This window comes from Salvia hispanica, chromosome 3 (assembly GCF_029641045.1).
Source record: "Salvia hispanica isolate PSC_SH4W2 chromosome 3, Shi_PSC_v1, whole genome shotgun sequence".
Lineage (NCBI taxonomy): Eukaryota > Viridiplantae > Streptophyta > Magnoliopsida > Lamiales > Lamiaceae > Salvia > Salvia hispanica.
In genome coordinates, this window is record NC_142694.1 from 39,808,908 (window position 1) to 39,825,640 (window position 16,733).

General features: G+C 35.8%; 3 protein-coding genes across 3 annotated transcripts; all 3 read left to right on the top strand.

Annotated features, from left to right (window-relative positions):
- Positions 1 to 5,509: 5,509 nt before the first annotated feature.
- Positions 5,510 to 6,908, top strand: LOC125211205 (uncharacterized). Its single transcript, XM_048110920.2, has 2 exons — positions 5,510 to 5,699; positions 6,151 to 6,908. Exon 2 carries the CDS (start codon positions 6,154 to 6,156, stop codon positions 6,709 to 6,711), a length of 558 nt encoding a protein of 185 aa, XP_047966877.1. The 5' UTR covers positions 5,510 to 5,699; positions 6,151 to 6,153; the 3' UTR covers positions 6,712 to 6,908.
- Positions 6,909 to 8,354: 1,446 nt separating this feature from the next.
- On the top strand, positions 8,355 to 12,889 carry LOC125209966 (uncharacterized). Its single transcript, XM_048109543.2, has 3 exons — positions 8,355 to 8,728; positions 10,649 to 11,957; positions 12,513 to 12,889. The coding sequence occupies exons 1-3, from the start codon at positions 8,372 to 8,374 to the stop codon at positions 12,761 to 12,763; spliced, it is 1,917 nt and encodes a 638-aa protein (XP_047965500.1). The 5' UTR covers positions 8,355 to 8,371; the 3' UTR covers positions 12,764 to 12,889.
- Positions 12,890 to 14,659: 1,770 nt separating this feature from the next.
- LOC125212611 (Rhodanese/Cell cycle control phosphatase superfamily protein) lies at positions 14,660 to 16,229 on the top strand. The gene is made up of 2 exons (XM_048112823.2): positions 14,660 to 15,142; positions 15,935 to 16,229. Exons 1-2 carry the CDS (start codon positions 14,694 to 14,696, stop codon positions 16,134 to 16,136), a joined length of 651 nt encoding a protein of 216 aa, XP_047968780.1. The 5' UTR covers positions 14,660 to 14,693; the 3' UTR covers positions 16,137 to 16,229.
- Positions 16,230 to 16,733: the final 504 nt, after the last annotated feature.

The window sequence follows — 16,733 nt, forward strand, 5'->3', positions numbered from 1 at the left end:
CGGTGGAGTGGACCAAGCCGGCCGCACTTCGAATCAAATTTCTCTACTTTATATTGGTAAATTTCTTTTGTGCTCCTATTCATTTTCATCATTTACATTTATAAAGAGTGTTTTTAGTGTTTTCAGTTGAAATGGAAAAATTGTTTTTACTTTTTTCAAATGAAATGGTTTGGATGGATGTCGATACGAAGGGTTTACCACCTGCACCAAGACATAGCCATAACTGTAACATTCTTAATGACGATTTGTATAGGGATGATTTGTATATATTCGGTGGTGTGGGTGATGGAAATACTTATAATGATCTGTATGTGTTAGAAACTAGTAAGTTTTTTAGTTTTGATGATCGTCTATTTGCAATTCAGTTTAAATGGAAATGATAATCTCATTTCACCTCTTCTCCATATTCATTGCTCATGTCAGGCAGCAACAAATGGATTCCATGCACTGACGTAGTAGGTGTTGCTCCACCTCCAAGAGGACACCACAATGCTGTATTTGTGGGTTCAAAACTCTACGTCTTTGGTAGATTTGACAAAGATAGTAATGAGATTCATGACTTCTAAGTTTTGGATACCGGTATGAACATGTTTTTCAAAGTTGACACCCCATCCACTTGCATTCTTTACTGTAATGTTGCAGATGCTAGCTCGTGGGAGTGGATTGAGTTGTCAGCCAGGGTATTCCTCCAATTACACTTCACACGCGTGCTTGCAAAGCCTCGAAGAACAAGATAATTGTTGTTTGTGATGTTGGCACTTCTAATATGGGCAATTCGGATATACGCATGCTTGATTCATGTAACATTTTAACCTTATATTCATTCCTATTAAGTATATTTGAATTGACATGCTTAATATTTCTAGATACTCTTGTTTGGTCCGAGGTCTTCACTGTGAACCAGCAAGTGGACCTTCTAGTGGGAAAAACTATGTTCGGATATGGTGGTTTCTTAGACAAGCCAAAAATGGACACAGTGTGGCAGTTTCTCGAATTTTGTGAATAGTTTGTTGTTTGTTTTAGTCATGATAGTTGTTTGATCTTAATTTTTTATTTTATTATATTTGGTAGGGAATAATACTTGGTATAAAGTTCCAATTATTGGCAAAGTCCCTCGTGACAGTTATTATATGACTGAGGATGATTTGTTGGTGGGTATGCATGTCTCTGATTTTCCTTGTGAAAAGGGTTATGCCACATTTGATCACGTGAATTGCTTGCACGGATGTCAATGTAGCCCGCAACCCGTGGGCTGGCCCGAATAGCCCGCTAAATTTATAGGGTTAGGGTCGGAAATTTCTAGTCCGATAAAAATAAAACCCGATAAGCCCGCACCCGATTAACCCGCAACCCGTTAGGGCCAGACCCGAAAACCCGATGGGCTAGCCCGATAACCAGGTAAAATTTATATTTTTCAATTTTTTACTCCTAATTCGACACTTCATTGACTAATTCTATGACATAGATAACTAAAAAAAGATAACTTTCAATTTTATGGTAAATATATAAATTATATATTAAATTTTAATTAATATAATAATTGTTAAATAAATTAATCTCACTAAAAGAATATTTAAATTTTTAACATGCATTAAAATTTCACGAAATATCACAAATATTAGTATTTTATGATTGAGTTTAAGCATATATATCAAATTTATCATAATTAAATATTTTATATTTTATAAATATAACTAATTTTCATCATGATTTATTGGATTGTTCGGGCCTTAACCTTATCGGTAGCAACCCGATTAACCCGTCGGGCTAGCCCGAAACCCGAGCTTTTAGGGTTAGGGCCGAACTTTTACAACCCGAAAGAAATCACAACCTGACAAGCCCGCACCCGATTGACCCGCAACCCGAGTAGGGTTGGCCCGAAATCCGATGGGCCGGCCCGATTGACATCCCTACTTGCACCCATGTAATACACCTTTTTTCTTTGTGTTTATTAGCTGGTGTGTTATTAACTTACCTTTTCATTATAGAATAAATTTACTAACACATTGTCTTCATCATCAACAGATAATAAAAACATTATTTTCATCACGTACTCATGTGTAGTGGATGAAAAGTTGATATTTTCAAAGAGCAATGATGCAGCCCTTTTCAACAGTGGCCGTAGAAATGAGTTGACATGGTTTTCTATGATGGACGGACATTTTTACATCACTTTTGCGGTTGATAATGTTACTTATAGTGTTTGCTTTAAGTTGGCGCGGGCTGGATATGCATATTTGGTAGGTTTTGTCGGGAAAAGACATACATCCTATTATTTCATCAAGCGGGTTGATAATAGTGTCTACTTTTGGCTGATCTAAGATGAATATTTTTTCTGTAGGATCCAATATCTGAACCGGTGAAAAGTAAGTATGTGCATTTGTTATCTTGTTGTTGTATTTTGACTGAACTCATTTTAAACTCATTCCTCTACCTAGAATTTAAAAATCTAAATACTCTCCTCTTACTTTCTTCTTTGACTGTAATGTTTGTGTAACTGTTTTATTATGACATGTTTAAAAATGTTTACTGTACTCAGATGGTGTAATGTGGTTTATTTTTCTAATACCCCGTATGTTTCTATGCATTAGCGTTAGTAATGTGATTTTAAATTTAGTACTTGCTCTGTGTCGTTTTTTCATCGTTGCTGTTTGATAATAAAATGTCTTATTTATTTAAAAACTAGTTGTAATGTTGTAGATAATTTTATGGTGTTAGAACATGATTTATATGTATATATATATAGAAATCAATCATCTGGCTTTGAAATAAAAAAAGAAATAGATATCAGCTATGCATTTTAGAGGATCGACTATATGTATGTGATACACGTTATCTTTATTATACTACAATTTGGAAGATGGATAACTATGGAGATCCAAGTTCTTGGATAATGGAATATTCCTTCAAATCACCACCAAATGTTGCTCCAGCCAAAGGAGGTCACTCCACTCAGAGTTTTGCCAAATCGTGAGTTGTTGTTCTTTGGCGAAGATCAGTTATCTATCTACCCCAGAAACACTGAAGCATATGCACTACAAGGTTTTCTTTTACAATACGTCTATTATAATTTTCCTAGCATCACTTTTGTTACCCCAAGTTTTTTTTTTCACTCAAAACATTTGGGTTTTACGATGTTCAGTCGTTGTGTGTTCTGTCATTACGTGATCCTTAGGAACATTTTTGTAGTTTTAAGATTTTGTAATTTTGTTGAACCATTTAAGTTTCCATTAGGAACAATTTTTTTACTTTTATAGATTTTCTGTAGTAGTACACTATTTCTTTGGGTATTCAATCTACATGCATCACATTGTATGATGTATTTTTCTCCAGGTGAATGCATGTTGATTCATGTATTACAAAGATAAAGTGGCAATTTCCTTTTTGTGGATTACAAAATTTGAATCTTAAACCTTGCTTCTTTGTTTTAATTGATTGAAATGTTTTGTTGGCGTAATTTCACTTTCATTAGAAAATTAATAATAAAATTTCAGTCCTAATCCGCCGAGCTACTTGAGCCAAAAAGTTTTCCTCATAAAAAACAAAACAATACTTAAAACAGTAGTAAAAATGATTCCAAGGTTGCTAAGTACTGTAGTACTCTCCCTGTCCCTGAAAATTTGTTACCTATTTCCTTTTTCGTCCGTCCTTAAAAATTTGTCACCTTTCACTTTTACCATTTTTGGTAATAGACCTCACATTCCACTAACTCATTCTCACTCACATTTTATTTTAAAACTAGTATATAAAAGTAGGACTCACATGCCACCAACTTTTTCAACTCACTTTCTATTACATTCCTTAAAACCTGTGCCGGGTCAAATGCTGACGAATTTTGAGGAACGGAGGGGGTATCACAAAACAGGGCCGCTACTTCTTCTAAAATAAGATTATAAAATAATTAAAAGATCATCAAAATTTCGCCTCTATACATTGGCGGATCCAAGAACTAAAAATTATGGAGTTGGACAAAATAATAAATATAATACATTAATATACCTCGTATTTATAATTATATTAATAAAAATTCATTATAAGGAGTGTAATAATTGACTTTTACGAGTTCATATTTTGAAGCGGTCAAAATTAGTCGATATCCCCTCTGTCCGTCATTAAGAGCATCTCCAATGGCTTTAGGCTAGCCACTCTCTCTCCCTGCCACGTCATCAGCACTAAAAATTCCACCTGCCACATCATCATTTTAATCAAATAGGCTAGCCACAGGCTAGCCGCAATAAAAATAATTCAACAACAACTACATTTACGAAATTAAACACAAAATACGGAATTAAATTTACGACATATATACGGGAAAAATTCGTTAATTTTATTTAAATAAAAAAAGGTGCGTTAACTAAAAATAAAAAAAATTACATAATAAAAAAAAATTCGGGCTTCCACACACGAGCCACCGCCCCACTCTACTCCTCACTAATTTATTAAAAAAATACATTAAAAAATGCAATAAAAATGTAATAATTTTATATAAATTAAAAAAGGTCCATCCTAAAAAAAATTACATAATTAAAAAAAATTCATAAAAAATACATTAAAAATGCAATAAAAAATGCATAAAAAAATTACATTAAAAAAATGCAATAAAAAAATGCATTAAAAAAATGCAACCGGCTAGCCGAAATTGAGCCTACAATGGCGGCTAGCGGGATCGGCCAGCGGTCGGCTTGCGCCCGCAAATCGGCTAGAGCTCGCCGATCGGCTAGCCGAAATGCCGTTGGCTGGTTCCAATGGTTCGGCTAGCGACGCGAATCGGCTATCCGCTATTGGAGATACTCTAATAGTCTCATTTTAATTCAGCACGTGTTTTAAGAAAGTATTCTGACTTTATGAAGATAAATAGGAAAATGAGGAATAAGATAGATTTAAATAGATGATGTAGAAACTAGACTTCTGTAACATTATGCTCCCTTCGTCCCGCTTAAGATGACACATTTTCCTTTTTAATCTGTCCCAACTAAGATGACACATTTCCTTTTTTGGTAACTTTATTTCTCCAATTAATACACTCAACTACTTTTTCTCACTCCTATTAAAATATCCATCTTTCTTTATATCTCTACTTTAATACTTACACCCACCTTTTCTCTCTCCAATTAAACACTTGAATCAATAACTCCTAAAATCTCATGTCGGCTAAGCAATGTGTCATCTTAGCTGGGACGGGGGGAGTAATAAGTATTTTTTAATTTTAATTTTTATTTTATTTCTTGGTTGAAATACTAACATTATTTTTGAACATCACGTTTTATATACAAACAAGATAATTACAATATATATATATATATATATATATATATATATATATATATATATATCATATCAAAATATTTAAATTTCAAAGTTACAAATCGAACAAAATCTAACCATACTTCATTATTTAACACTCCTATTTCTATTAAATTTTGAAATGAAAAAGAAGTTGAATTAATAATGGTTAGGGTATTCTTCCCAAAAGAAATTCACTTTCTTCGTAAAGGTCTTTATTCTCCCAGTCTCAATCAAAATCAAAACTTCAACATCTTCACAGACTGTTAATCACATGCTCTCTCCATCTCTCTCTCCTCAACATCAACTCTCCACACCCTATTTTCTCCATAATTTCACTCTCCTATTTTATCTCTGCTCACTCGTGTGAATCACCTCTCATTCTGCCTGCCTCAGCTGTCTTTATTCTCAATTGGGTATGTGCCATTTTCCCTTATTTCAGTGAAAGATTGCTTTTTTAGGCTGTAATTCTTCTCCAATTATTGAAATTCGAGTTGATTTTGGTAATCACATGTCTTGATGTTTGTGGGCTTTCTTTAATTTTTTAGTATCTTGTAATTGTAGATCTTAATTATTGGTTAATTTATGTAGTTTTGATTCAATTTCTTCTGTTTATTTGTTAGTCTATCTAGTTTTGAATCAATTTTACTGTTTATTGGTTAATTTATGTAGTTTTTAATCAGTTGGTTATCTATTGTTGTTGGAGATTTATTGATTCTTTGTCTATGTTTGTTTAGTTTGATCCTATGCTTCATTTCTCAGTGTTGTTTTGTTCAGTGCTTGATTTATTTAGTGTTAAATCACTTCATTTATTGGTTCTGTTTTTGAAACTTCATTGATTCTGTCTCATTTTATGCTTATTTTAAGACAATGTCGCAAAGCTATGCGGTCGAGCTCTACTTCGATCCCGCGCTGGAGAATCAGGTCCTGAAGGCGTGGAACGTGCTGGCTCGGCGCCAAATCAGCACGCAGCTGATTGAGATCGAGTCGAGGCCGCACCTCACCTTGTTCTGGAGTGACTTTGTTGATGTTGCCAAGTTAGAGAATGTGCTGAGATTGATCGGTTCGAAGCAGGAGCCTCTGCCTCTGTCGTTCTCTTCGATTGGGAGCCTCCCAAGCGACAACAACGTCCTGTTTCTTGGCCCCACCCCGTCTGCTTCGCTCCTCCAGTTCCACTCGCAGCTTTGTGACGCCATGAAGAAAGAGGGAGTGGAAATCGGGGAGGCGTATCGTCCGGACAAGTGGATTCCTCACTGCCTGGTGGCTCAGGAGGTGCCAAAGGCCCGTATGGCCGAGGCGTTCACTCTCTTGAGGGATTTGAAGCTGCCGGTTAGTGGATATGCGATGGAGATCTCGTTGGTCGAGTACCAGCCAGTTCGGGAGCTCTTCTCGTTGACTCTGGGTACACATTATCTTAGTGAGGCTTAATGTGGTGAATTTTTCTGTGCTTCTAGAAACTTGTCGTAGATTGATTGTGACAATGGTACATATAGCGTCTGATTAGGATTGATTGCAGTTGGCGGCCATATGAATCTCATGAATTTTATGTCAGCTCGTACGTGTAGGACTCGTTTATAAATCTTAGTTAAACTCGTTTGAGAGAATGCATTTGCCATGTTTATCGATTTTTTTGCCTTGGATATATGATCTGAACTGCAATTGCTTCTTAATGATGCATATATACATGTTTCTTGAAATGTTGTTCTTCGCGATGGAATAGTTGCAGGCGAACATACCTCAAGAGGTTCGATCAGGTAATCTATATGAATTAAAGCATGCATCTATGATTCGAGTCGTTGCAATTTGCAAAGTTGAGATCTTACATGATGCTAGATAGATTCATGGTTGAGATTATGAAAGCATTATCCACCGGCTCGCTAGCTTTGCGTTCGTTTTTGTTGTGTCTGAACTCGTGGTGAATAGAAAAGAGTTCAGTCTGAATCCATGATTGTGCACATTGTGTTTGATCTTTATCTTCTTCAGTAAACTATATTGTTTTCGTACAATTGTGCTTCGTGTTTCTTGAATTTCTGGATTAGAAACATTCCGATTTCTTGGTGGTGTTTACATGTTGTTAACGAGAAATGATCATAGGTTTATGCATATGCATTCTTGATCAGAATCGGGCGAGATTCTTCTTGAGAGGATATACATGGTCGTTTCTACGTTTTCTTGATCCGTTGATGATAAACGATCGCTGTTCTTCGTGATCCGTTGATCATAGGTTATGTATATGCATTCATGAGATGTGTTCTTTCTTGATTTGCTCTTGTTCTAGAGATAAACACCATTGTTGCACACATCATTTAATTTGATACTATTATGATATATAACCATGGCGCTTTAGTTGTGTTGTTAAAATTTCTAATTGATTTAAGCTTATATTTTCAATTGATCAATCGATAATATTTGGTACGACGAATGTTCGGATAGAATCGTCAATCGACAAGCATGATTCAAATGTGTTGTTAATTTTAAACGGCACCGTCCAAAAAGGACTAAATCAGGCCCGTTTTCAAATGTATTGAACGGAAAAGTTCAAAACGTAATGTTGAGGACCAAAATCGTAAAATCGTTATATGTTTAGGATTACATTTGGTCTTTTACTCTCAAAATAATTGAACATAGTATAACAAATGCACACTTCAATTTTATCCAAAACTTGAGATGCCAAAGAAAATGTTTGGAATACTTTTTTGCAGTTACTTCTAAATAGCAATTTTCTTTTATGTCTAGAGACGACTGGATGAATATGAATCCATCATCCAAGTAATGTGATTTTAACCCTTTCTTATCAAATCCAAATCCAAATGTAAATTAGATGTAAGAAGGCAAAGTTTGCTTAATTTTTGTGAACCAATTTTATTCAAAACAAAATTAATCAAAACAATTTTCTCTTACCTAATGTATGTTCTAATATATCCAATCTCAATATTCAGTCAAATTTTTCCAGAATATAACCTGACAAATAAATAAAATTAATCTGAAATTAAATTATAAAATTAATCTAAAATTAAATTATTAACCAATCATATGGAAAATAGATAACTATAAATAACAGAAGCTTTGCTTTTGCCGCTGAATCGCCATGGCCACGAATCTCCACTCTTCTCCCCCAAACAAACGTCTCAAAACCCTATCCCCAAATTTCGAAATCCCAATCGATAAAGGCAAATCAAAATCCCTAGTCGATGACGAGCCTCCGCCGCCGATCGCCGGAGATGAATCCGCCGATTGCTGCGGGATTTGCTTGTCGGAAGGTGGAGCCAGCAGGGGGCAGATCGAGTGCTGCGACCATTACTACTGCTTCGTCTGCATCATGGAGTGGGCCAAGGTCGAGTCCAAATGCCCTCTCTGCAAGCGCCGCTTCTCTACCATCCGCCGCCCTCCCAAGCCGCCGGTTTTCGCCTCCGAGCGCGTCGTCCGCGTCCCTGTCCGTGATCAGGTTATTTTGCTGTCGATTTTTCTTAATTTTCGGTGGCTCCACTTGAATGAGCTGATCGTGTAAGCAAACACACTGCAAAACACTAAAATGTGAATTTGTTAGTGCGTTTATTTGGGGGGAAATTTGATCAGTGTATAAGCTAGGTATGATTAGAAAGAGGTGTTTGGGGAATTAGCTTATCGTATAAACACACACTACAAAACACTGAAATAGTGAAATGTGAATTTATTAGTGCGTTTATTTGGGGAAAAATTGATCAGTGTATAAGCCAGGTATGATTAGAAAGAGGTGTTTGGGGAATTAGCTTATCGTATAAACACACACTACAAAACACTGAAATAGTGAAATGTGAATTTATTAGTGCGTTTATTTGGGGAAAAATTGATCAGTGTATAAGCCAGGTATGATTAGAAAGAGGTGTTTGGGGAATTAGCTGATCGTATAAACACACACTACACAACACTGAGATAGTGAAATGTGAATTTATTAGTGCGTCTATCTGGGGGAAAGAAAGTGATTAGCATAGAAGCTAGGTATGGTCAGAGAAAGGTGTTTGTTAATTTGCTTCTGAATGAGCTCGTTGAACGCCACACGATGGAATGAGAATTTTAGCAAATTTCCCCCTTTTTTACATCTGATTGTGAGTGACTGCCACCTACTGTAAACCTTCTCTGTATGCAATGGTGATCTGAGAGTTTAAGTTATTTTTGTCATTTTTTGCTGTAGCTAAGTCTTATTCTACACTTATATGTCTTTTGATTCTTTCATGATTAGTTTGGGTAAAAGAGTTGGAACATCCCAAGAAGTCCAATTGAAGTGTGACACATGTTCTTAGAGATCAGTACAATAGCATATATTTAGTATCCACAAAGAACGTACTTTTATGAGTTTATGTGCAAGATAAAATGGAAGGCATTGAGTTTGAACATCCAAATTTGACTAAATTGGTCAGAGTCAAGAATCTACCTAGCAACTCCAGTTTGTTCTTTTTTTCTCTTGTCCCTTTTCCAATTGAGGTGTAGTAGCCCATGTTTTTGGACTAACCAGCCATAAAAACGACTCAACTATAATTTAACTAGCCCTTTTAGATGCCAGAATATTGCTTACTTTTGGGTCCATTTCTGGATTTTGCTTCTTGTGAAATAATAGTAGGTAATCGCCAAGTTTCATTAAACCAATTCATTAGTTGCTATAACTAGTTATTTGGCTTTGTATCGTTGTCTTTGACCTCAACTTTAAGCATTTTGTTGCCTTGTTGGTCTAAAAGAACAAGGCCTAAGCACTTTAAGCATTGTTCCAGAACTATAACATTTTCGTGTCTTTAGAGGAATAAAGAATCTTCTTTATGGGAAGTGTGTGATATAGTTGAATTTAGAGTTGCTTGACGGGCCTCAAATCACAAAGTTTGTAAGGCCCTTCTTTTTGTTGGTTATTGCTAGACTTGTGGAGTAGTTGTATTTGCTGTTAGGTTGATCTAACCTTTGGAATTTCTTATTCCCTTGTATTTTTTACCTTTTGTTTTTCTAATAAAATTCATTTCTTATTGAAAAGATCCTGCCCTATAAACTTCAATGCCATGTTTTGCAAAGCACTTCTGTGCTAATTCCGGTTAATATGCTTTCAGATTGAAACCTGTCTTTTGTAAGTTGTTTAGTAAAAGTGTATCCTCAATTTCCTATATTGTTGATCTTGGTGTCACAAAGAATATTTTATCATTTTTCTTACATCTTGGTTCATTTCCTAACTGCTCTTTAGTGTGAGCATTGAATTGGGATTCTTGTTGTATACTACTAGTATATAACATTCTTTTAAAAAAGAACTGTGCAACCACATGATATTTCCTTTACCAATAAAAAAAGTAGGAGCCTCTGCTATTCATGTTCCTAATATTTCATGTTCAATCCATCTGTGATCATGCAGGCTTGTCATTATTCTGGAAATTTGGCAAATGGCCCTCGAAATATGTATTCTGAAGCTAAGTGTGCCACATGTCAGGGCGTATCAGATGAAAGCCTCTTACTCTTGTGTGATCTTTGCGACGCTGCTGCTCATACGTACTGTGTTGGCCTAGGTTACACAGTTCCGGAAGGTGATTGGTTTTGTCAGGATTGCGCACTTCTGAGGGAGGAACAATTGAAGAGTGAATCAAATATCGATCCTGATGTTCAAACAAATGTGTCATCGGCTGACAGAAAATCTACAGAGGAACACATTTCTATTATGGATATCGTGCGAGAATCTCCTGGCCATGCAGCTCGGAGTTCTGTAAGGGTCTCATCATATCAGTCTGACTTGCCACTTAGTACTTCTAATGATGGAGTTGTTATGAGAAACGGCATTGAGCGATCAAGTTCAACAAGCCAAGGAGTTATTGGGAGGCAGGCACCAACGTCGAATGCTAGAACTCTACATCATTGTCGTAATCTTCATGACCGCATACGTGCATTACGTCAAAACTGGAATGGACTTCGGAGTGGCGTTTTTCATTTCTCTTCCAACCGAGGCAAGGGAAACATTTCCCAGAATTTTGTGGCTTCTAGAAGTGGAGATGGCGTAAATCAGCAATCAATGGCTCAGTGCAGTTCTCCTGATGTAAAGAATGACCGAAGAGACCATGAGATACAGAAAGCCTGGGAGATGTTTGATAAAGCAAAGTCCAAAAGACGAGACCGTGAACGGTCCAATATTGTGCCTCGAGCCTCAAAATTCCAGACAAGAAAACCCAACCCCCCTAAAAGTGCTAATTTTGTGAGCAATAGGCCAGTATCACTAGATAGCCAACCTAATTTAGCAAAGGATTGCTATGCACAACCATCTTCATCTTCTGGAAAAGGAATGCGGAAATTGTATGTGGTGAAGGAAGTCACCTATAGCCGTGACGATTCAGTAATTGGTCATTCTGGTGCACACCAAGAATTGAGATCTTCTAAGGAGACTCCCTCACACGTGCACAAGGCTAATACAAGAAGCATGAAATCACCAGCTACAGAAACATTAGAAGGACTGCGTTGCGTCGGATCAGATGCATCAGGACGAGTTATTCCAAATTTCGATCAGGTTAATGGGGTTAATCATGTGTCTTCCTCCCATAGCAAGGTCAAACATGCGAAGGAGAAAAGGGATTCGGAGAAAATTTGTGTTGACAGCCAGCAATATAATGCTGCCAAGAGTGAGATTCAATCCCTAGTAAAGCTCAACTTAAAACTTCAGACTAAAGAGGAGAAACTAGGTATGTCAGCAAATATGTTCTGCATTTCCATTTACCAGATGCTTCATATTTATAATAGTCTTTTCACATCAACCAGCTTTTGCTTGTTATCTTGTAAAATTGAGGTTTAACCTAATCATGGTTTCTTGATATTGTCAAAAGACTGATGAAATAAGGAAAAATACATCCATTAAGTAAATTTATTCCCCCTCCAAACTGCAGCATCCCTGGGTTTTAGCTTATATTATGCAGAATGCTCTCCATAGAATGATTAAATGTAAACGCTGGATTATTTTTAATCGAGCCTACCCACACGAAGTACACACCCCATTGGTGTCTTCGCATGTGCTATAAGTTGCTCTCTTGATCAGAACTTGTGTTGAAAGCTTTCTTTTAGTTGCTTAAGACTAATGTGGTTAAAGAAATTATGGAATTTTAAATATACTGACTATCCCGGTGTCTGGTACTCGCTCTTGACTCACTAGCATGCATAATAACTAAATTCGGTTCCCTTTCGTAAGATTGATTTATGTTGTGTGAGTTGGATGTATATAAAAGGAGCTGTACTCTCGACAGATGTGGACGCATTCAAAGAAATCGCCAGACTTTCCACTCATTCCATACTAGCTGCATGTGGTTTGGAGCATCCACGGCCTGGTTTGCCTTCAATTCCAGGTATCGTATGCTCCCATCTCAGCAGCGTCGAACAGCATCAGAAATCTAGTTTAATGCCTTGTTCTTGCCGAGAATGTTTCTATGCATTTGTGAAGGATGTTGTCAATCGCGTTGTGTTGCAGAAGAAGGAAACAACTCACAAAAATCCATGATATTTTCAGGTTTGTAATACTAGTGTAATTTATCAGATATCATTCTTGTAAGTTGTAAAGTAGGTGTAGCTGGTAATAATGTACTTGTACTCTCTCAGTTCATGAAAAATAATAGTATTGGTTTAATTGGTTTAAGTTATTTAACATGAGAGGCATGGAATTATAAGAAAAGATAGAAGGGTCAATGCTGATGTTGATGAATTATTCTAAAAAATGAATAAAGTGAGAAAAAGAAGGAAAAAGGCCCACTTATTGGATTTCCAATATTGAACACCACGTGACTCCCTCACGAGATTGAGAGCGACCCACCGCCCGTAGCCTTTCGATCACGTGCTCTTATCCCCCAACCCTTTATTTATTCACCAATAATTATTTTGGTCATAAGACTCATAATAATTTTGTCTCTAAAAACTGTGATATTTCAGAATTCTATTAAAAATCAATTTTCAATTTTTTGGCTTTATCCCCTATCAAAGACTTTCTTTTAAAAAGACAATTTAATTAAGTACTACTCCTTCCGTCTGCGAAATGTTGTTCGGTTTTGCTATTTCGGTCCGTTCAAAAAATGTTGTCCACTTTATTTTTATTTTTATTTTTTCATTTTGGCAAAACACATTCTTAGCTCCTTATACTTTATTCAAAATGTTCATTAGGTCCTCGTATAATTTTTTCGTTTTAATAGGTCCTTATAACTTTCTCATAAATTTCATCACATCCTCGTACAATTTTTTCGTTTTAATAGGTGCTTATACTTTGATTATAAATTTTATTAGGTCCTTATACAATTTTTTATTTTAAGATATTTTTTACTTTTATATTAGATAATAGTTTATATTTAATTAATTAATTTTAATGAATCTTTTAATTTTATTATTGAACTTATCTTATGATTATAAATATTCAGGGAAACGTTTCTTTCAATATAAATATAAATAATCAATTGAAAATTCGGATAGTTATTCAAAAAAAAAAAAACTTCGGTTTTAATCTTCAATCATCACGGTTAATCTTTTTATTATTCTCTACAACTTACTGAGATTATTGGATAACAAGATGATATTATCTTCGTAGACTATGCTAAGTTAAATAATGGAATATTAAAAAGTTCATTAAGTATAATTAAATTTAGATTATTATCCAAGATAAATGAAAAAAAGTCCTTAAAATAAAATATTGTACAAGGACCTAATGAAAGTTATGATAAAAGTATAAGGACCTACTAAAACGAAAAATCGTACGAGGACCTGATAAAAATATTGTGAAAAGTATAAGAGCCTATTAAAACGAAAAAATTGTACAAGGGCCTAATTAACATTTTGACTAAAGTATAAGGACCTAAGAATGTGTTTTGCCTTTCATTTTTGGTAAATGGACCTGAAACACTAACTGATTACACTCACATTCTATTATTAAACTAATACTCCTCTGTAGTGGACTTTTCATTACAATTTTTAAAAACCGCACTGAGTCAAACATGAACAATATTTTGCGAACGGAGGGAGTATATCTTTCCTTTTCCTTCTCTGCCTCAGTACAAGTGACACAAATTTGTGGGCACATGGAATCAACTAAGTGTTTAATAAACAGAGAAAACGTCAAGAAAAATATGTAAATAATCAGAAAAATAATCAAATGTGTGAAGATTACAAAACGACCCATTAAATTAAACACCTTAAAAAAAACGACTCAATTACAACAAGATGGATAAAGTACTATAATGAAATCAACCAAACTTGTATAAATGAAATCATATCTAAATAAATAATGAATTCAAACATAAGCCGCAACATTTTCAAAATAAGTTGTGTTACTGTAAGTAGAAATTGGGCTCATCCGGGTCGGGTATAGCCCAATACCTTTTCATCACCCCATTTCCCTAAAGGTCTATTTCCAAAGCTAGAACTCAAAGATAAGATAATTAGATAAGCGCATGGCATTTCACTTGAAGCACCACCACACGCACACACCCCCCTTCAAACACCTCCGCCCAGCCGCCCCTCCGCCGCGTAAACGCATCCGCGTCCACGCAGCGCTAGGCGGCCTAGCTCAGGAGCTCATCCAATCCGGCGTGGTCACTCCCATCCCGCCAAAAGATGCAGCCGCGGCACTGGAGTCCCGCGGCTACACATTGCTGGACATCCGTCCGGAGTGGGAGAGGAGCAAGGCACGTGTCTCGGGATCGATGCACGTGCCGTTGTTCGTGGAGGACAAGGACAATAGCCCCGTCACGTTGTTGAAGAAGTGGGTGCATTTCGGTTACATTGGGCTGTGGACGGGGCAGTTGTTTACGATGATCAATCCTAGATTTGTTCAAGAAGTGGAGGAGGTTGTTCCGGATAAGGATTCGAAGCTGCTCGTGGCGTGCGGGGAGGGACTAAGGTACGCGTGAGATTCCGGGTCCTGACCTAGTGTTTTAATACGAAATTGGTAAAGTATGTACGACGGAGAAAAAAAATAGCTAAGGTGATGTTAGGGGATAATGATTCTGTGTTGCTTGAGGAATGTGGGGAGGGACTAATGTGCGCGTGAAATTCGAATCCCGAATCAACTGTTTTAATGTACTTTGGGGATAAAACGGGATTTGATGCAAAATTGGTAAAATATGAATGAGAGAAAAAAAATAGTTTAAGTAGTGTTAGTGGATACTATTTTAAGTTGCTCGTGACATGTGGGGAGGGACTAAGGCGTGCGTGAAATTTGAATCCAGAATCTACTATTTTCACGCACTCCATCAGTCCCTTGGAAATGTTGATTTTGGGGACGACATGAATTTATGCAAAATTGGTAAAGATACTATAAAAGTAATTGAAGTGATGTTAGTAAACGACGGTGACCACATCATTAGTGGTTTAATTTGTGGTGAAAGGTTTTCGAAAATAAAAATTGGACTAGTTATAGGGACGGACAAAATGGCAAAAAAAAACTATTTTTTGGGATGATTAAAAGTAGTACTCCTAGTATGTAGAATGGATTTCTCTTATTTTGGATTTTCAAGTTTTCCATTCTGAGAACACGTGATAAGTAAAGCTCTGTAATTAAATATTCAAATTTGTTCATTTTCTCATGATTTTCACCGAGAAAGAGAAAATGTGGTTAAAATATTAGCTATTTCCATATTTGGTATGTGAGAAAACTTACTTTGATTATTGATAACATGTCATACACATATAGATCCTTGATGGCTGTTGCAAAGCTGCATAATGGAGGATACAAGAACTTGGGGTGGCTGGCCGGGGGATTCACCCGGGCGACCGAAGGCGATTTTCCGGCCGTCGAAGGTAGTGAGAAGTTGGAGTATGCCACAATTGGTGGTGCATCTTACTACTTCCTTAAGTTGCTTCTTTTGTTACAAGCTGTGGGGAAGAAAACTTGAGCCCATGGTATCATTTTGGAGTTTCATATTTGAAACATTGAATTGGGAAAAAAATTTGCCTAATTCCTGGATTTAAATTTCCATTTTATTTCATTCTTGGGCATTGGATCTAATGAAATCAAATAAGATCACAAGTTCATATTTCGAACCTTCACATTTACTAAATGGTTGAAAAGTGTTGGTTCATATAAAGACATTTCGTCCATATAAATAATACTCTATTCATCTATTAATAAATGTCAGACACAATTTTTTAAGAAATTATTTGATATTATAAAAGAAAATGAGTGGAATGATAATAGAGTGTAAATTTTGCTTCCATAGTATTAATTTTATAATAAATAAATTAATTAAATATGAAATTTATTTATTAAACAAATGAAATACATAATTGAGCATCATAAAACGAGCTGGATAAATAATCTCTCAATCTTTTTCCATGGCTAATAATTTGGTCACGCGTCATATTTACAACTTTATTAAAATAATAAATTTTTGGGGGATCCATGTGATATGAACAATTAATTTTGTGATTATAGGTAATGTTATGTACTTATTTTTTTATTCGATTTAAACTGAGACAGAGGGTGGTGGGAC